This window comes from Toxotes jaculatrix, chromosome 4, assembly GCF_017976425.1.
Source record: "Toxotes jaculatrix isolate fToxJac2 chromosome 4, fToxJac2.pri, whole genome shotgun sequence".
NCBI lineage: Eukaryota > Metazoa > Chordata > Actinopteri > Toxotidae > Toxotes > Toxotes jaculatrix.
This window is the reverse complement of record NC_054397.1, coordinates 1,858,814-1,879,530: the sequence shown is the minus strand read 5'-3', so window position 1 is coordinate 1,879,530 and position 20,717 is coordinate 1,858,814. Positions and strand designations below refer to the sequence as shown.

Genomic DNA, 20,717 nt, shown 5'->3' with positions numbered 1-20,717 from the left:
ACACCTCTGTTTACACTGCTGTCAAAGTCATCTCTAGCTTGATGAAATTTAATATGTATAAAACTTCTTTTCACCCCAAACACGCCCTCTATTATGTTCCTATCCTGTGTCTTACTGTGGGTGCAGCTTGTACAGCGTGCCGTCCACGCCCACGGTGATGTCCAGGTGGTCCAGTCCTCTGTTCTCACGGATCTTGTCCACCACCGCAGCCATTCCGGCTCCACAGATCTGAGCTGCGCGGCGGGACACCGTGCCGCACACCTCTTTGACGATAATACTGTCATCACAGGTGCTGTCGAGCCCCAGCTGCTGCAGGATCGCCCTGACCTGCAGCAGCGCCAGACGATCGCTGTGGAGCACGAGGGGCAGGGGGGGAGAGCAGGTCAGAGGTCAGCCAACAGCAGGAGAGTCACCGGATATCTCACAGCTGTTCCCAGAGGCTAAGGTAGGCTTAAACAGTGTATAAACTCAAGTAGTCACATTGCATCCCCCTCCTCCTCCTCTCATTCGTAGGTGTGTTATCCCCCTAGATGCTACTTTTCTGTGAACAATGCTTTCATGCTATTTACATTTAATGTTTTGAAATGCTAACAGTTGACTGCAGTGCACCTTAATTTTAGTTGCATAGAACATTTGCTTTAAAAAATCTACTGGAATCGTTTGTTGAAATAAGAAAACCAACTGGAACAAAAGACTGTTGTTTGACTTTTACCTTTAAATATGAGAAAATAGTTCTCAGCATACACGATTGCTTTGTCTGTCTTTGGATAAGCAGTGAGGCTGTACAAAGTGATTCACTCACCTCTCTATCTGTGACAGGAACTTTGTCTCGAAGATGCCCCTGGTCTTCAACGTCTCTGAGATTTGTCCCCGGAAGAGGAAGCCACGCTTGGTCAGATCAATCAGAATCTGCCTGACGATCTCTCCCAGGTACATGCCACTGCACATCTTCTCGTATCTGACCACATAAGAAAGACACAAATCTCAGATCGCAGCCTTGACGAAGCAGCGGTTTTAAGAAATTCTGATTTTCTCAGTAATGAACTGACGATGCCAAAGTTTTTACGAATCTAATGGTTTTACTATCTGCTGTTTAATCCAGCTGTGAACTGTAAATGTGTTTAACTGTTCATTGTGGACTGTAGATCACTATATACTGAGTTTACATAGTTGAATAATTTGGAAGCCTCTTGACCTTTGTTTGCCCTCGTTGAGCGAGTTCTCGTCCACCGCCTGGTCATACTTCGTCCTGATGTCATCCAGACAGCCGTTGTCTCCGAATGCCCCCCACTCCATGTTGACGCACATACGTCCCTCAGTTCCCTCCACTATCTCGATGTTCCTCATCTCCTCCATGTAGCAGGCGTTACTGCCCGTACCTGACAGGGCGCACAGTCGCAGTCCGTCAGTTGCCGTCACTTTTCGTTAACTTTTTCGTATCAAATCTGGAGATTAAATGTCTGTATTAGTTTCCTTTTTAAAGGCAGTCGTGTTGAACTCACCTGCAATAAGTCCCACCTCACACGTGGGTTCTTCGTATGCGCATGTCATCATCGTCCCCACTGTGTCGTTCACTATGGCAACCACATCCAGCTCAAACTCCTACAAACAAACAACACAAGGAACATTAGTCACAGCACATACGTTACAATACACGCTTATGTGCTGTCACGGTTTTACACAAATCTCACAATTCCGAATTCCTGTTTTGTGTTATAATCCAATAAGTCCATGTACAGAGTGAAGTTCACGTCATGTTACTTTAAAATCACAGAAATGCTGAAGCTGGATAGTTATTTCTCTGCAAGGCACAAGATGCAACATGATTACTTTTAGCAAAACCAAATCCTTATCAAATATTGTTTAATACACAATCGTACTTATGTTTCCAGGTTTTTGATTTGACATTAAAGCGATTTTAAGTCCACATTTTATATCCAACAATTGTTGCTGAATGGGCATGTTGACAGGGGGATTAATGTCAGGCCTGGCAACTCTTCAAGCTCCACACTGAGCACCATGCAGTTCACTCACATTCCTAGACAGACTATACAATAAAATCCACAAGCTGTTTCAAAATTCAGGAGCTCCGCCACACACACACACACACACACACACAGAATACAGAGGATCATCTTTGTCGTCGCTGTGGTAATTCTGAGCTTAAATAAGACCTCACACTGCAGACACAGAAAGGCACATGTTATGACATGCTATTACAACAATAACCACACACTGCTCCAGTCCCGCACTGCTTTACCTGTCAGTTAATGATTTACAGTCACTTAATACTTACTGGATTCTCCATCTAAAAGGGTGAAATCAATATAAGAAACTCAAAAGTGATGACATTTGGAAAAAAAACTTCCTGTACAAATATAAGTAACACAATAAGTAAGTAAACAAAATGTGTTTATTTATAATGAGTGATTGGTTTGCTGTAAAGTATATACCAGGCCATAGTAAGTTTACACAGGCTGGGGTGGGGTTAAGTGTCTTTATGCTGAAACTACACAGTTTCTATTCAGTCCAACGGTGTCAGTACACCAGGACTGGCATGTTGCCCTGTGATGTACAGTCGATGACCAAGACAATATATCTTGTATTGTTACTGTATTATTAAAAGTATTTGCCCATTAAATTGTATGAAGAGCTCCGTTAGACGGTTCATTCTGCACCGCCACGTCCTTTACTTTCAAACCTCTTCATTTCTATGCTTTATCAGACACAAAGCAGTGCTTCTGTACAGTAGACACATACAGAGAGTAGATAAAATATGCTTAAATGTCAAAGCATTTAAGGTCTGAAATCATGTAATCACATCTAAAAACACTGCTACAGAAGCTGGTTGAGAGCCAGTATGCAATGTTTATTAGCTATTGAAGAGGTCTGCTAATCAGACCTTTGTTAGGAGAGCTTTTAAAGCAGCATCAGACAACAATCTGAGCTACAAACAGACCAAACTGTGCCCACGCTATACAAGGTGCACTGGTCAAAAAAGCTTATTTATGTAGAGTTTTTAGGTTCTTCACAACACATTCAAAACAAAAACTGCATTGGTGCATCAGCAAAGCAGCTGGTTTTAACCAGCAGGAAAATGGCAGATGTAGTAAAAGTTTTTAAGTTTAAATCAACAGTAAATGTCACATGAAATGTTACGTGTTGAAAGCAGCGGAGGAACCGTTGTGTCTGTGTTGTTGTAGTTCTAGTAACCGCACAGCTAATGATGTGATTGAATCTGGTACATTTCTTGTCTCCGATTACCTCTTTCCTCTTGATGGCTTCCCGAAGAAGCTCCACCACATCTTCGCCCTCACAGTCTGTGGCCTTGAAGCCTTTGGTCCAGGTTACAAGAATACCCTGTGGAGCACATCACACTTACTAAATATCTAATGAACTATTAAACTATTAAAATAAACAGTTTGGAAATTGCAACACCCTATAACAGCCTGTAAGAGCAGCTTCCTGACGTAAGCCCCTTAACAGGAAGCGAAAGTATGGATGGAGACAGATTAGTAATGCTAATGTGTAGAGAACATACTGCGTCCAGGCTGGTCTGATGGCAGGGGAAGGAGAAGGTGAAACCCAGCGGCAGTCGAGCACTTTTCATTCCCATGTAGTCCAGGAAGTCGGAGATGCAGTACACAATGTGGTCAAAGAGCTGGAAGAGACGTGCTTTTAGTTGTTTATAGACCGGGTTTGCTAATTTACTTCTGACTTCTGTTCGAAAGGAATGAGAAAGATTTCCAAATAAGCATAAATCCTCATTACCTCTTCTCCTGTCCCCTGCATGACTTCTATGGGAATAGCGTAGATTTTGTTATGCATCTCCACTGATCGCCTCTTTCCGCTGCGAATCTTCACCAGAAGTACACGGAAGTTTGTCCCTCCAAGGTCCAGAGCGAGGAAATCTCCGTTCTCTGGGTTACAAGAAAGGCCTTGTTAGCCTGAGAACCAACAGAACTTATTCCGTCACCACGGAATAAGTTTTCTTCCACTGTACTGATTTTATTTTAGAGGAAACATTTGCTGCCTGGTCCTTAAATAGCAATTCAAATAAAAAAAGTCAAGTTTTACCTCAATATATATAATGAAGATTAAACATTTTAAGTTTTGCTTAGAATTACTGATGAAATATTTGGCACTTCCTGTTCACTTCCTCATGTATGTGTCTGAACTGGTCTGTGATGCTAATCTCTTCGCTGCCATTAGTAATAACTGTTGACGGTTTAATGTGAACGTGGATGATGATAGGGGCGGATGGTGGATCTTTTCAAAATAATGTGGAGGAACCTGATTCGCTTGTTACGTCTGATAATACGTCCGATTATGGAAAAGTGCCAAATGAGCAAAGCTTCAGCTGAACTTCAGTCCATAGCTTCAGTACAGTTTATGTCCCTCCTCCTCTGAGATTTTTGCCGACTGTTTTACAGTTTTGGGTCAAAATGCTGGAGCTGAACAGTTCAGCCGGCTGTTTGACTGCTTGAGGTCCTGCTGTTCCTCACACATCCCCCCCGATTGAAAACCTGACTGAATATGGCAATTTACAACTACTTTCCACAACTTGAGACCGATCATTTGCCACCTGCTGAGCTGAGAATCGTATCCTGATGCATCTCATTTCATGATAAGTTTCGTTACTTGTTTTACAGATTTACAGATATATTGAAAATATTTTATTTCATCTTTAAAGGAGACGAGAGGAAAGAAGGGAAAAATTTGACTCTCCTACTGAGTCTTTCTCTTCCACGTCTCTGCATATCTCTCTTTCTAATCACCTGTTCCATCTGGTGTACTTCGGACAAAGGTAGGCAACATTTTGACGGTAGCTTCCTTGTGGGTGTCCTTCTTGAGGCCTCTTTCAATCTCCACCCTCATGCGTTTCTTCACCTCTAACAGCTGGGCTTTGCTCAGTCGGAATTCTGCCAACGTCTGCTGAATCTGGCGCGACTGCTCCGTCAAACGGTACGCCACTGCTGTCACCATGGCGGCACCTTTCGCACTCCCACTCTCAGACAGCAGGAAGCGGACATCTGAGTCTGGGACCAAGCGACGCACTGTCTTGTGCAGACGGCGAGCGTATCTGTTCAGAGAGCAGAGGATTTCTGTGTTAAAGACAGAGGCTTTATCTGTATAACCAAATCCAAAATGTTAGTCTACACAGGGAATCAAATCCTCTTAGGAAGTGGACGTAGGGGAAGATGCTGTGCAGTATTTAACAGGGTGTTGAATGGTATTTCACACATACACGGTATCTTCTGTGTTCGCTGTGAAGTGAAACTATTTCAGAATATGGCACCGATGATGATTTATCTAACGTATTATTGATGGTAAACTCCAGGACATGACTAAGTAGGGCTGGGTGATGTGTTTGAAATCATTATCTTGATATTAATCTGAATATTCACTGGTATTTTATCACGATATGGCCTGTATTTCACTGTTATGCATTACATTATGCCGTTTTGTTTGTGTCAGATACAAAACTTTAATAACTGATTATGTTAAGTTTTTAATTACAGCTTGCTCAGAATCATTACCTTACAGAAACTTGTAAACCAATAAGATTAGATCATATAGATCATTCCGTCATAATAGGATTTTGCTGGAATTTGATTGATGCTCCACTAAAAGGTGTGTCTGGTGTACATCCTCTACATTCCATCTTGTTTGTAGGATTTCTTTTAGCTGGCAGTTGCCTTGCCTTTTGTTGGTCTTTTGAGGCAACTTCTGTAGTATTCTTCATTGCTTGATGTTACTCCTTCTCAAACCCTGCCTTCAGATCCTATCTTTGGGAGTACTCACTGAGGGTGCATCTTGTAGAGTGACCCGTCGATGCCCACGGTGGTGCGGAGGCGTGCGACTCCTTTGTTTTCCTTTAGGCGAGAGAGGATGCCTCCTAGTGTTGCTGCAATTAGATTTGCCGAGCGGAAAGAAACAATGGTGCACACATGCTGCACGGCCAGACAGTCTTCATCTGAGGGCTCTACCCCGAGCCTCGTCAGGATCTCCATGCATTTCTTCAGTCCTTCTTTAGTCCTAAAATCAAAAGTATTTATCATTACTAAGACTTTCATTCATGCACCTGCAGATATGTCTTATTGTTTGTGTTGAGTGAGTTTTAAAGCTACACAAACCCTTAAAACTCAAATGGTCATTAGGCTCAAAATACGCTTTTTCGATCGAAGATCATATTTTTCTTTTGTGTATTACGCTGTAAGTCATTGTCCTCACTCACTTTTCAATAGCAGAGACATGTTTTGTCTCAATTTTTCCTCTCGTCAGGAGCTCAGGGGTGATCCGTCCCTCAAACAGCAGACCCTCTTTGGCCATCTTGACCAGGATGAGTCGAACCAGCTCTCCCATGTACATCCCACTGGCCATCTTTTCAAACCTGAGAAGAACGAAACACAGCAGCATTTTCAGATGAGGAGTCATGGCTACAGTTCACATTAGTCACTTCATTTTCTCTCTAAAGGCCCACAGAAGAATTGACGTGCCACTTTTGCTGGGCAGATGGAGTTTGGGAGGCCTCTAACCTCTTTTTCTGTTACATAACGTTATATTTGCTCTTCAGGAACAGAAACAGATCTTTTCTAGTGTTTTAAAGGAAAGTCTTACAGCTGCTTTCCAGGGTTGATGGAACCCCTGTCGATCTCACGGTCAAACTCTGTGCGAATGTCCTCCAGGGACCCATCATCCCCGAAGGCACCCCACTCGGTGTTGATGCACATCCGGCCCTCGTCTCCCTCCACCTGGTCAATGTGACGCAGTTCCTCCATGTAGCAGGCATTTGTTCCCGTTCCTGAATGAATGCAGAGCTGTGTTAGTCCTGTCCTGACTTATACTTTGTGGAGCTCAGTCGGCAGAGCGCATTGTCCAAAATAATGCCAGGGTGAGGTTGTTATTATATCTTTGGCGCCCACATGTGGAACTGTGCTCATGGTACTGTTAGGTACTTAGGATATACTGTTGTTCTGATGAAAGATTAAAACAGCCTCTCCTGGACATTTACGAGCAAGTACCGGTAACTGCTTGCTATTTTTTTTTTTACTTTACTATTTGTCCCTCTCAGGTTCTTGTCTGTGTCTTTACCTATAATGATGCCCACTTCACAGCGCTGATCGTCAAATCCGCAGGTCATCATAGTGCCAACTGTGTCATTCACCACCGCCATGATATCTGCCTCATAGTCCTGAAAAAACGAGATTATGTTAATCTCAAACATTTCAGCCCTCAGTCAAAGGCTGGGAGGTTCTGTTCTACCATATCTATTCCAACATGGTGCAAACATGATTCTCTGACAATTTTCTTTTCTTAAAGTGCATTTTTGTCATGTCTTTGGGTAGAAATATCACTTTTGCAAATTAATTACACAAAAGGAAAAGTAAAAAAACAAAACAAAACTCACCCCTCGTTTCTTAATGGCCTTGTTCAGGAGCTTCACAACATCCATGCCTTCTACACCACTGGCTTTAAACTTCTTTGTCCATGTCACTAAGACCGCCTGTAAAACAAGTGGTTTTATTAGGCCAAACTTTAAGTTACAGTTAGACCATCTTGGCAGGTTCAAAGCGTCTGTCCATTGCTATTCTAACCACAGAATCTACAAAAAAATCCTGTGATAACAGTCAACAGTTAACACCATGCTTACCTTTTTTATAACGGAACCAGAACTTGGTAATATACTGTAATCTGTAACAGTCTGTATCTGATTGAAGAAAAGTTTTCCCTTTAACTACAAAATATACAGCACATTTATTTAAATGTTCACCTCGTCCAGTTTGCTCTGGGCACAGGGGAAGGAGAACGTAAATCCCACAGGAAGCTTTTTATCCTTGATTTTTTGCTTCTCCATGAAATCACCCAGGCAATCGGCGACATGGGCAAAGAGCTGCAAACAGAAAGGGGACTTTATCAGTGTAGAATAACAAGACAGCTTGTTTTCAGAACATTTCACCAACATGTTTACGAATGTTCTCTCTGTTCTCTCAACTAACAAAGTGTTTCAGCTTCATTTAGAAAGTGGCAGAGGCATGTTATCTGTTTCACATTTTCTATTTTACTCCATTATCAGGACGAGGTGCAAGTTTCAGGAAAAACAGCTAACGTGTGATGCACCAGATGTGCCCGTTGGTTGCTTAGTAACAGATTCACAAGTCTAGACATGGGTGATTTACAAGATGCAACACAAACATTAATAACATTATGTAAACAACTTGCTTTCTTTAGGTGCTTTCTGAGTGCCGCTCTGAGGGCTTCACGTCAGTAACTGTATACTTTACATATAAATAACACACCTTCATTCTGACGGAGGCTTTTCAGAACGTTATATTGTACAAAAATCCCTCACAATGCAAACAAACCTCTTTGTTAACAAACCTGTTCATATATCACGTTACGTTTTTTGGACAGCTGTCCCTTCGACATTTCATTAAACAGCATCTGTCCTGTTCTGTCTGTGTAAGTCATGCTCCCAGCCAATCACACGGCCTCAGACAGGCGCTCGTGTTTTGGTTATCACATTACAACACGACTGCCAGCTGTTCTCTACAAGTTCAGTGTAGGTCAGCGTAGGTTCTGACGTCACTCTCGTTACTCTCGGCGTTACTAAGGAGGTCGTTTTACACCAAGTGATCTCCGACCTGACCTTAAGTAAGGCTGGGCTCTGCATGGAGGGCGGACACAAACAGTGTTCTGAGTGGAAACAGTTGACTGTCTGATGTGGGCCAGGCAGTATTTGTTGATGATAGATGATGATTACAACTTAAGGACACTTTAAACAGTGTCTGGTCCATGTTTTCAGCCGTCCATTTTTTTTTTTTTGTTGAAAATATGAACCACGTCTGTTGAGGAAACATCCAGAATGCTGAGCCCTGATGTTTCAAACTGAAGGCTCTTACAAATTTTAGTCTAGCAGCCATGTATCTGTGATTACCTGTGTCCCGCTCCCGTGGATGATGTCATCAGGGGTCTCGTAGACCTGGCTCTCCATCTGAACCGGCTGCTTCTTGTCCTGTGTCACTTTGACACGCAGGATCCGAAAATTGGACCCCCCAAGGTCCAGAGCTATGAAGTCTCCCTTTTCTGTCAGAATGAGAATATTAGAGATTTTAAAATGGTAATGTGTAAGACACATTCTGTTCAGCTTATGCTTTGTTGAGCCTGCGCTCATTAATATAAATGGGCTGGACAAAGTAATGGAAACACATGTCAGTATAATGCAGCCTCCAGAATAATAAGTTTAATCAACACTTCTTTAAAACTCGTTCAACAAAAAATGAAAATTACAACCTTTATTGCAGGACTGTTACATTAACCTACATTAGTTTTAGCCAGCTGTACCTAATAAACAGGCAACTGGGAGAATATCTTGAATCACCACCCTACCACTAGTAAAACTGACAACTTAAATGTGAGGCAGAGATGACACACAATATAAGGGGCTGTTAATATATACAGTATAAGAGAATCTAGGGCCCCATCAGCAAATTACAACACCTGAAGTGTTGGGGAACCCAGGAAAAAAAAAATATTGTTTTAGCTGAACAACACTCTGTTTTGGTGCTGTTATACAAAGGCTTTTGAAGGGGTTTTATGAGCCAAATGGACTTTTAAAAATGTGTCTCCATAGAGGAGAATATGCATCTTAAATGTGTTTGGAAAATGTGAAAATTACAAAAATTGGAGACGCGACTTTTTCCACTTCACAGCAATGAAGTTTTTTAATTTACTGGAATGTCTGTTTAGGACCCCACAAATGCTCAGGCCGGTTCTGATGTGGGGATTTTATTAGTTTTTGATTTCCCGTTAAAGCTAGTAGTCACTGCCAGTGCTCCCTGAGCCATCGTTTCCAAACCTGCTGCTAACAGATGAATGTCAGTAATAAGAAAAAGTATACCACATATATTTACACTTGTGGCTGGACTCCCAGCCCACAAAAGCAGTTTTATTTACACTGGTATGAGCAATGTGCTCGCCCAGTGCCTTACATGCCATTACTGAGATGCAGATCACGGCAGTCTGTTTTCAGAACCTAGATCTGTGTCAGTAACAGAAGCAGCCACACACTGAACCCTTCAGAAACTGAGGCATGAAAAGGCAACTGCCTGTTAAGAAAGTGAGGACACGCAAACAAAATGACCTAATTTCTGGATGCACTTCAGCTACTTTTCCACAAAACCCTTTTATGTGAACAGAGCTGGTGCACAGGTAGAGTGTCGCTCCAGGCAAGACGCCCAAATGTAAATCAATCGTCCCTCGAGAGAAGCTCGTAACATCAGATGGCGGCTGTCGGTTTCATTTCACACAGAAAAATGAACACAGTGCCTGTTAAGGGTTGTAACCTGCTCTGTGCATTATGCTTCTAGTAATACATGTAGGATGTAATCCTTTAATTTTACAGATGTTTGCATTTTCATGTTGAATTAAAATGATTAATTTACATTTTATGCTTTTTTGTCTGACGCTGATCTGAAGAGACTCTGAAGTGACGGTGAAAGGGTGTGGAAGGATTGAGTGTCTTACAGAACAACACCGGGTCAGAACACGTGATCGTGTGTGGATGTGCATTCACTGTCTCTGGGATCTGACCTGTGACCTTTCAGTTACATGAAAACAGCTCGTGCTGCCTGCCGACAAAACAATGTTCTTCATTTACGGCCACCGCGACTGTCGTGTTTGCTGCGGTGCACTATTTATCCCCTTGACCTGACTGGAATGACATGTGACCAGCCTGACATATAGAAGTGTTACTGACTTGCTGCAGAGCATGTGCACAGTTTATAGCTTTGTGTCACTATAACCTCAGTTCTAGTATGTGTAAGCTGTATTTTTTTTTGCAGTAATTTCATAATTAAACCCATTAAATCAAGTCCTGTAAGTAATGAACTAGCAAAAGAAAAGCCTGGAATAAAGGGGCTCAAGCACCAAGACTCAGTTGACAGACAAGGATTCAGTCTGACTAGACAGGAGAAATGTGGTTGTCATCCTTAGATTTAATCCTGGCTTTAATATTGGCAGCAAACCCAGGGCTTTACTCAGAGATATAATCTCCAAAAATCGTAGCCAGCCAGAGCAGGAGCAGCTGAACGTGTGCTCACATTGTGAGTTTAGATCCCAAAAAGAATTTGTGTCCATCTTTGTCTCCTGGCTCTTTACCAGAGATCGGTTGACCACAGAACCACTGCTTGCTGTACCGCAGTAAGCCAGAGATTGAGTATTGATTATTTGCTCCCTGTTAAACCTCTAAGAGCCCTCACTTCTATAGCATGGCATCATTTCCTCCTATAGCCCATAGGCATTGTGGGGAATCATTGAGTCCCAGAGCACGCACAGAGCACGCTCTCACGCGTCCCGCTGAGATGTGTCCGATGGTCAGTGTGACTGTGGCACAGAGGAAGGGGTGGATGGACATGGTAACATGCTGCCCCCTGTTTGTTTGGAGTATGAATTCGACAGTTGGCCAGTCCAGGTTATTTTTATCATATCAGATTCCATTTTGAGATTATTTGATGGCACGATTTTTTTTTTTTTTTTTTTTCAGGAATGGCCATTTAAAGTATCTTTACTTGACTGAGTCTGAGTTCACCATACAATGTTCAAACCGGGAACTCACAGGGGATTCACAGGAGTTTGTGCATGTATTCAGGTGGATGAGATGCAGAAAAAAACAACATTAAACCTCGATGGAGCTTTAATGTTGTTATTACGGGGTAAAGATTACTGTACTCTGTGAACTGATATCATTAGAGCTCGGTCATGAATTCATTCACTCATTTCCCTTTGAGACACACAGAAAATCTGTGTTAGATTAACTGAACTACAGTCCTGGCTAAAGCTTGTCCTGCCCATCATGTCTGCTTTCAGATGTTTGTCAGTTTTAATTGTCACCGTGGCTTCAACTCTGCCCTTTGCCTGATCCCTTCCAAGCTCATGTAGTTGTTGGAACCTGAGGCTATTTATAATGTGAGAGGAGACAGGAGACAGGAGACAGTGCCCCCCTCCTCAGGCCTTGTTCAGGCCTCAGCATGTCCGTCAGGCACTTGATGTTATTTCTGCGTATAAGCACTGTTTAGCAACAAGGACGAGCTAAGCTAAGCTGAGGGGTGGTCTGGTTCACGTCTGCTCACAGAATCATAAAGAGCAAAACTATTGTTTCCCCAGTAAGTTAATTAATATAAACTGAAATATAAATATGTGTCATTATTAAAATAATCTGAAATTAAAACATAGTTAGATTTGTTTTCCTGGAACTTCAATATCTGCACCCATAATTAGAAAATTCCTACACAGTGATCTGTTTCTTTATTTATACCAACTCTTGGTTGATTTTTAAGTGAAGTGTATCATCCCAAACTCGTATTTCTTTCTTTTCTCCCTTTTCTTTTCTCATATATTTAATTCTGTTTAGTTTTTACTGATAGGCGTTGCTGACTTTCTTATTATTTTAAAGTTAAATTACGCTGTCACTTCAGTATATTGTGAACCTTAATCTGAATATCACGCAGACTTTTTCTACCTTCTTAGATGTTCAAGTTACAAATCTTAATTTCAGCAAACAAGGCACAGTGTTGTTCATAATGTAATACAGTAAGAATGTGACTACTGTCTGACATAAGCCTTAGCTGTTAACAGTCCAATCCAAAAGGTTGTGAATGGAGTGTATGAGCCTGTGGGTCATTAATTTGTCCCCCATTAAATTCAAATCAAAATCGATACGACTGACGTGATGAGGTTTTCATCTGGCAGTGGTTGTATGTTGTGAGATGAATACAGCATGTGATCAGGCTCTAACTGTTTGGCCCTGGGGCTAAAACAATAGTGATCTACTGAGTCCAAATCCAGAGCACAAAGAGGCTTATGTCACATAACAGGCCTGACGATTTTAACACATCAGCACATTTTTTTTAAACAGATGGAAACAGGATGCATCAGGATGTACATGCTTACAGTAAAGATACATACTCTGTGTATACACAGGGTCGTTTTTCATTTGTCATATTCAGATATCTGTCGTTCAGTTTAATGCGTCACGAACCGAGGAATAAAATCCACAGACTGACCGTTGAGTGTGACACAGTTTGAGTGGATTAGCACAGTCACTATAAGGTGAAAATTTAGGAATGTCCTTTATGAGAATATGGTTTTGTTAACTGCTTTAAAGCTGATGACACTTTGTATTTTCGATCCAGTTCTGTTTATTGTGATCTTGGCATTTGAGTATGTTAAGTCTATGAGCAGTGTTTGCTCTAACGGATGGATCAGCGGCAGGTAATTCAGTATTTAACTGCCACTTCAAGACTTCCAAGGAATACCTGATAGAGTTAAACGAGTTATCAACCACACCTAAGTCACGTTAAATTATTTTCACGCCAAGTTTTGCTTTAGGCTGCACAACAACAGAGCAACTGTCCCTGATTTTTTTTAGGTTTCCAAAGTGTTTCCAGATCCCTGATTTTCCCCTCATCTCAGCCTTTTAGTTATTTTGAAGCTCAGCTGTGAACTGCATTGAGTTTTGAATCAATCAAAGTGAGTTTTAAGATTATATTATAGTATCTTTGAGCATTTGGGTTCAGTTAGGATGATGATCTGTTTTTTGCCCTGAGACTCTTCATGTACACTCTACCTGATCCATCAGGAATGGACCTGACGAAGGTGGGCAGCATCTTGACGGTGGCGGTGGGGTTCGTGTCGCGGCTGAGCCCGTTCTCCATCTCCCTGCGGAACCGGTTCATGATGTCCTTCAGCGTCTCGTCCGAGAAACGCATGGAGTACAGGTACTTATCAATCTGAAGAACAGGCACAGGACGCAAACAGCAGGTGTCAGGCAGTGTTCAAAGACAGAAGGGTACAGTTAGTGAATTCAGACAACTTCCACATCTGAAATACAGTTTAACCGCAGATAAATCAGTATGCGCTGTATAATAAACTGCAGAGAACCATAGAAACATCGCTGATGTTTCATGCTGTGTTACTGGTTAACTCACCAGACATAACCTCGTGTTAAACGGACCACAAACTAACTAAACTTTAACTTAAAACCTTAACACCAATGACGATTTAAACACGGCCCTCCTTTTTTCCTTTTCCATGTCAGCGTGGTGTGAATGCAGTGATGCCCTGCGAGGTGTCCTGACAGAAAATAATCCGGTGTTTTCAAATGTTAGGACACCTCACACCGTTGTTTTACCACTTACATCACACATTGCACAAGGGGCATGTTAGGAGATTGAATACCGAGGCTGAGTGGTAGTTAAAAAGTCAATTGACTGATTCACTTAACACAAAGTACCAGGGCAACTCAACACCCTGAGCCATGAGACATGAGACAACACAGAGACAGCAAATCACTGTGTTCAGCACAAGCTGGAGACATTTTCATTATGTTTTTATAAAATACTATATTAATAAATGCAGCAACATCATAATCAGTTTGTTGAAAATATTTACTTTGTGCAGTTTATTATAGTTAATGCATGTAATTAATGGAATGTTTGTTAGGGAGGGATCTGCACTGGACACTCACTGTTGTTGTTATATAATCACACTGCATACCGGGGGGCACACCACAGATCAAATCTATTCTCTGCCAAGAGACGCAGTCCGCACATTTGTTTCTCATCAGGCTTCTCTGTGTAGCATTGCTATTATTAGCCTCTCAGGAAGACTAATGTAACGTTACAGAGCACTAAATATAGTATTGGATGATTTCCAATAAATACTAAGCAGCATATCACACCTTCTTCTGTTCCTGCCCTCGACCATCTGCCTTTTGGAGGCAGTTTGTTCATTTGGTTATTCATTTAATTATTCAACTTCTTAAGCTAAACAGTTCCAGTTTCTTTAGGGGGAAGAAACAAAATCACATATGCTCTGTAACCGCTTGTTCTAACGTGTAACTGAAGCTATGTGATGCCAACACTGAGTTAAATATTCAAACCCATGAAAACCTGGTATTTGTGGCTACACCGTTACATCTTGCCAGGCATTTTTGTTTTCTTTGGAAACTTTTTAATCTTTGGAAACCCTGCTTGGTGGGCACATCAGAGTTTGATACTCGTTATCAGGCTGTAAATTCTGCAGTCTGTACTATGACCACTCGTCTGTAACCCACAGACAGTCATTTTGGCTACAGCTAAATTTGTCTGCATGTCTTAATGTGGTGTTGAGTGAAGCAGCAGTATCCAGGATTTACACGGTTAGTGAACTTTCATCCTTTCAAGGGATGTTTCCACTCCAGCAGGGACTCTGTCTAGTTGCACTGACCTATTTCATCAGAGGCACGTGCAAACACTGCTCTGTGACATCACGCATGACATCATGAACCCCCCCCCCCCCACCCGCCCCCCCACAGCGAACATCATGCTCGCCTGTCATCTCATCCAGTGGCTAATTTCTACTCAACCCGAGGTCAGTTCCTTCAGGTGGCCACAGGCCAGCTCAGATTTCACTGATGACAACATCTGTGCTCTGCTAATGAGTTCATATTGTCTTTGCCAGAGGTAATAAAAGGCTAACAGAGTTAAGAGAGAGGAGATGAAACCGGAGAGAACGTGAAGAGCAGTAACAGTGAGTGAGTGAGTGGAGAAAGCAGCGAGCTTTCTGCCCCTTTGGGGTGAAATGATAGAGCTCACGACTTTTTCCAGCAGGCGCTCACAGACACCTGTCTGCTTCAGACGCCCTGGCAACCGATGCTCCGGAAACACTCCGTAATGAGGGTCTGTCTGCAGCACATCTCCACCATCACTGGCCACAGCCCTTGTCAAGGACATCCATGTCAAACACTGCTAACCCGTGAACAAACTAAAATAGAGTCAAATCCAAATTAGAGTTCATCATGGCCTCCTCCTCTACCTCCCAAATGCTGCATCCTCCCCTCCGAGCCCGATACGCCCCACAGGCTAAATGCTGACATGCAGCTACCATTAACCGGCGTCCATGGTTGCCCACTAGGCTGCTGTCACATTACACCACTCTCCAGCCCAACACAAAGGGACCACTGTGGCCGGCTAAAGCTGCTTTCACTCACCTTTTTGAGTTGATCATCCTTCAACTCGGTGAAGTAGTAGGCCAGAAGCTGAGCCGCTATCATCCTGCCTGCACGTCCGCCAGGAGCTGTCAGCAACTACGAGGTGGTTGGAGAGTAAAGAATGAAAAGGAAGGCTGGCGTCTGTACTCTCCTGTCCCCCCACGCTGATCCCTCTTTATCCTGAAGTGGAGGAGGAAGCAGGCCTGAGCTGAGCACCGTGACAAGGCAAGGTTAAAAGGAAAAAGTCTGGTGAAACAAGAGTGCAGCAGCAGCCGTGCCTGCTAGTCTGCGACAGGCACACACTCACAGCCTCACACACACACACATACACACATACATGCACGCACACTTAAACACACAGACACACACAGAGGCTGGGTTTGACTGTGTCTCCTCCCTCTGAGCTGCTAGCTCCCTGTTAGCTCTGGGGAGATGCAGCAGCTCTGCACTGGAATGGTGGTTCTGCTATGCCCTGCCCCCACCGAGCACTCTGATTGGCTGAGCTGGGGACGTGAAGCAGAGGAAGAATGGGAGGGGTAGATGAGAGGAGGGGGCTTTTCCTACAGCAGCAGGGGAGTGGGGGGAGAGAGAGGAGGAGGAGGGGGTGAAGGAGGAAGCTGCGTCTGCATGATAACCTGCCTCTCTCCCAGCAGCTCAGAGAGCCTGAGACTCCCCCCGCCCCGGCCGGCACGTCTCACACGTTGCCACGGCACCCAGATGTGGACGTGCAGAGAGGCAGGGCAACCACACGATGATGTCGTCATTTCTCTTCCTGCTGCATCACACTCAGCATCAGGCTGAAGGACATCAGACACAAGCTGCAGCGTCCAACCATCTCCAGCTTTACACGACATGATACTTAGAGAAAGAGGCTCGTGACCAACGGCTCCTTATCTCCTGCAACAGCCCCCCCTCTCTCCCTCCCTCTCCCCCTCCCTCCCTCTCCCTCCCTCCCACAGCAGTGTCAGAATCCCTTCAGAAAGATACTCACAGAAATGCTGGGCAGCTGCATACCAACATTTATTTGCTTGAAAATTTTAATGTTAACTACAGAAAACAAACCCATCAGTGTATACAGAAAGTAATTCCTGACCGTGGTCAGACTGTCGCCTGTAAGAAAATTATTGTAAAATAGTTCAATAACATACAATATTCAGGAAGCAGCCTCGAATGACAGCTCACAAAAAAAAATGGAGGGAACCAATCATTTTTACAATTTCTCCAAAGGCCCAGTTTGACAAATGTCTTGTATTATTTCCAGTAATGAAAAAATGGTAAAGTACATTTATTTCTTCTGTACTAAGGAGGCAACCTGCAAAAGTAAGTTGTACTTTATTGTAATAGGTATCACATGTGGCCATAGGCCCAGTAGAGAGCTGGTTTTCTTTTCTGCCAGCAAGTTAATTACATTCAGTTGCAGCTCCAGGTGTAAATCAGTGACTGGTTGGAAAGCTCATGCAAAAGCTATCAGCGCCCTCAAGAACAGAACTGAGAGCGAGTAGAAAAGAAGGGAGACTGTATTTCACTAAACTGTATTTAATCGGGAATTTTCATCTACTTTCAGTGGAATTGTTTTTGTATTTATCACATTTATTTATCACATTATCTCCAGAGGTTATCTCCTGAATTTTTATAGCACAAACTTAGAGTAGATGTTCAACATAAACTGGCTTTGGACTTTACTCCGCAGTAACAGAACAGTAGGCTTGGATAGAAGACAATAAACTGAAAATGAATCTAATGCTCCAAGGCCTAAACCAAGGATGATTATATCTGATGCAGCAGCAGGTGGATTCATTCAGTGATAAATGTCCTTTTCCAGCTTTAGACAGAACACGTGGTTTGAAGCCCCTCTTTGAATTGCTGATGAGGCCTGATGCAACAAATCCCAGCACTGCTATACATAGTCAGAGACGACCTCCCCTCTTCTCCGCAGCTCGGTTACGTCACCACGCTCTGCGTAAAACAGCCCCTGTCTGCTGACTCAGTGACGTGCAAAGCCTCTGACGTCCTCCTCTTTCCCCCCTGGACTACTGTGATTTAGGGACTTCCCTTCTTCTCCCCTTCCCGTCTATCCTTCCCACAACCCCCCGCCCTTATCCTCTGTCCCATCTTCTGCAGGCCGCAACCACGACTCACTGAGTGCATGAATGAAAAGAACGGCCTCCCTGTACTTTCTTCCCCCTCCATGCTACAAAAAAGCTGCTCATAGAGCAGAGCGACAGAGGAGGGAGGGCTCCGCGTTCATTCACTCGTCTCCAAGGCAGAAAATCCTGCCTGGTGTCATGGCTGCTTCAGGGTGACCTTCATGAGTGACTTTCATGAGTGTAGTTGTGCCAGTGTTTTTCTGCCGACACACTGACTGCTGACATACAAACTCTGTTACTAAACAGATGCAACTGCAGGGCTTTAAAGAAAATTCATGACTTTTAAGTTAATTATTTTTATAAAATATAAAAAACTGATTATAATTCTAGTTTCTAAACCTGCTGATGTGCATAGATTTAAATTTTAAAGTCCATGGGAGTAAAAGCAAGAAAACAGGATGTTAACAGGATTAACGGTGGATTAACATAATTTCCTGAAATTTGTTCACATTTATTTAATTCCTTTCCTTTCCACAGGTGGTTTTCTGGTCCACATGATTGTTTGTTTTAACTGATTTCAGTGATTTCTGGTGCTAGAGGAAAGACCACGGGGTCGGTGAAGTCAAAGAGTTTATCTTCTAGCAGTTTTTTTGTGTACTTGTGTGGGAAAACAACCTGATGGGCTCAGGGAGTTTTGGAAAATGTTTGGAATCTTCCTCTGGAAACCATAAATTTTAACAACACAATTTGTGAAAATCTTGCTTTCAATAGCTTTCAACATGTTTTTTGTAATTGAAAGCGTTGTTACAGGGATGTTTTAGCATGACAGTGTCCCAGAGGAAGCTCAACAGGTCACAGAAATTCAGATATATATCAGGTCAAAATGGACCAAATTATAAAAAGCTCAATGAACAACTGGGATAAGTTCGTTTTATTGACCTATTCATTATCCAATAACAATATACTGCAGAAAAACAAAAGTTAGTATGTGTTTCAGCTGTTTGTGCTCATACAGTCTAAAAGTCCTTCAGAGTCTATGGTCAGAAGTGAATGTTGCTGTGCGGCGCAGAGGCCCCTTAAACTTGTGAACTTCTCAATCATCATATTATCATGCTCCAATAATCTCTTTTATTCCCAGTACAAACAGGCTGCGCACTGGGGCCTCAGAGAGGAAGGAGGCTGCAGTCCAGCAGGAGATCTACAAAGACACACACACACACACACACACTCATAGAAGTGTCATCTGGCATAAATACAGAGCTTTGATTAAAACAAGAGTCAAAACAATTTGGTCGAAGCTCATAATGTTTGGTTTCCAGAGGTCAGAGGTGATGATTCATCTTGATCACGACTTTTGGAGGGACAGACGACGTGAAGTAAAAATCCTTTTAACTGTGTTTCAGTTAGTGTTAGAGAAAATCTGCTTGTTCCTCTTTACTAACGTAGTTTTCTTGTGGTCGACATTGAGAGTCGTGATGATTAGTGAACATGGTTTGCAGTTAACATGAGCCTGAGAGACTTTCTGTCCAAGGTCAGAGGACAAAACAACACTAACTGCACAGTGCTGCCTCCTAAAGCAGTGGAGGTGAATGCAATTTTGTTTGTGGGGCTCAAAGGTTTGAAAAATTACATTTGGCAGTGATGCAAATAAACATTATGTTTGTCTACATGTACATAACTTTAATTAATCAGTGTGTAAACTAGAGTTTGGATGAAATATCTCTCAAATTGAAAACTTGGACATGTTGAAAGGTTTTAGTCCTTGTAAACTTGATTTGAGAGGAAGAGTCTAAATAAAGTTTATCATTATTAAATTTGACAAAATTCAAATGACTTATGAGGGCCCCAGCTTCCTGTCATCTTCACTGGTGAAGCAGAGAAGGCAAAGGACATTTAGGCCAATAAACGATTTATTTTTCCACGTTTGCTGATCATCCACACTTCAGCTTCAAATAAACACCAGGTGGCAGCATTTAACAGAGAATGAAAATCGAATGTGAATGTAAAGGGGCATTCCACGACGTTTTCACATCACGATCGGTTTATGAGTCGTGGTTAATACCCTGCAGACACATCCCATGGTATAAGTAGAGGAGACACGTTTATGGACAGCATCCTGCTCAGTGTAGGCTGTATATTACACTTTTTCAGTTTGAATGTGTTAGCACAGTCTTTCTCTTATATTGCATGTGTGGATGAATTGATTGTAAACAAACTGTGTCATTTTAGGAGGGGCCATATATGGGAGGAGGATGATTCTCTGGAGTCAGTCCATCATCACACAGAGAGCCACGCTTGGGTTAGTTTTTCTTTTATTTGCATTGTTTTGAGTTATCTAATTAATTTTTTACATCTTGCTTTTTTTTTCTGTTCCACTACTTTTATTTTTCTTTTTTTCTTTTCTTATATTTTGTCCCATGACTCGACCTAAACCTTTCCAAACTGCTTGTCTGGTCTAGAGTCAGTCACCTGACTTCACTATGACTGTAACACAGTGTCTTTCCTGATTCTTCCACTAGGGGTCACCAAAATCTGGCATTTCTCAACCCTGCACTTTGGGGCTGTAGAAGGACATAAAACATCATTTTGAGGGTTTAATA

At 42.5% G+C, this 20,717-nt stretch overlaps 1 protein-coding gene and 1 long non-coding RNA gene across 4 annotated transcripts in view; one reads left to right on the top strand and one right to left on the bottom strand.

Annotated features, from left to right (window-relative positions):
* The window catches only part of LOC121180299 (hexokinase-1-like), an 18,069-nt gene extending 1,610 nt beyond the window's left edge, over positions 1-16,459 (bottom strand). The window contains exons 1-18 of one of the 2 annotated variants that reach the window (XM_041035590.1): positions 16,031-16,459; positions 13,628-13,790; positions 8,939-9,087; positions 7,775-7,894; positions 7,412-7,507; positions 7,096-7,195; positions 6,622-6,805; positions 6,239-6,394; positions 5,806-6,039; positions 4,779-5,083; positions 3,772-3,920; positions 3,542-3,661; positions 3,265-3,360; positions 2,297-2,308; positions 1,503-1,602; positions 1,196-1,379; positions 803-958; positions 116-349 (exon numbers count right to left, since the gene is read on the bottom strand). In XM_041035590.1, coding sequence (XP_040891524.1) covers positions 116-349; positions 803-958; positions 1,196-1,379; positions 1,503-1,602; positions 2,297-2,308; positions 3,265-3,360; positions 3,542-3,661; positions 3,772-3,920; positions 4,779-5,083; positions 5,806-6,039; positions 6,239-6,394; positions 6,622-6,805; positions 7,096-7,195; positions 7,412-7,507; positions 7,775-7,894; positions 8,939-9,087; positions 13,628-13,790; positions 16,031-16,093 — 2,621 coding nt within the window. In that variant the 5' untranslated portion in view covers positions 16,094-16,459. The remainder of the gene's footprint in view (positions 1-115; positions 350-802; positions 959-1,195; positions 1,380-1,502; positions 1,603-2,296; positions 2,309-3,264; positions 3,361-3,541; positions 3,662-3,771; positions 3,921-4,778; positions 5,084-5,805; positions 6,040-6,238; positions 6,395-6,621; positions 6,806-7,095; positions 7,196-7,411; positions 7,508-7,774; positions 7,895-8,938; positions 9,088-13,627; positions 13,791-16,030) is intronic. The other variant, XM_041035591.1, reaches the window with a different exon arrangement.
* Positions 1-20,717, top strand: part of LOC121180302 — a 24,409-nt gene extending 3,692 nt beyond the window's left edge. For both annotated transcript variants that reach the window (XR_005893941.1, XR_005893940.1), the window contains exons 2-5: positions 290-445; positions 820-930; positions 13,640-13,778; positions 20,347-20,717. This is a non-coding gene — a long non-coding RNA (uncharacterized LOC121180302). The remainder of the gene's footprint in view (positions 1-289; positions 446-819; positions 931-13,639; positions 13,779-20,346) is intronic.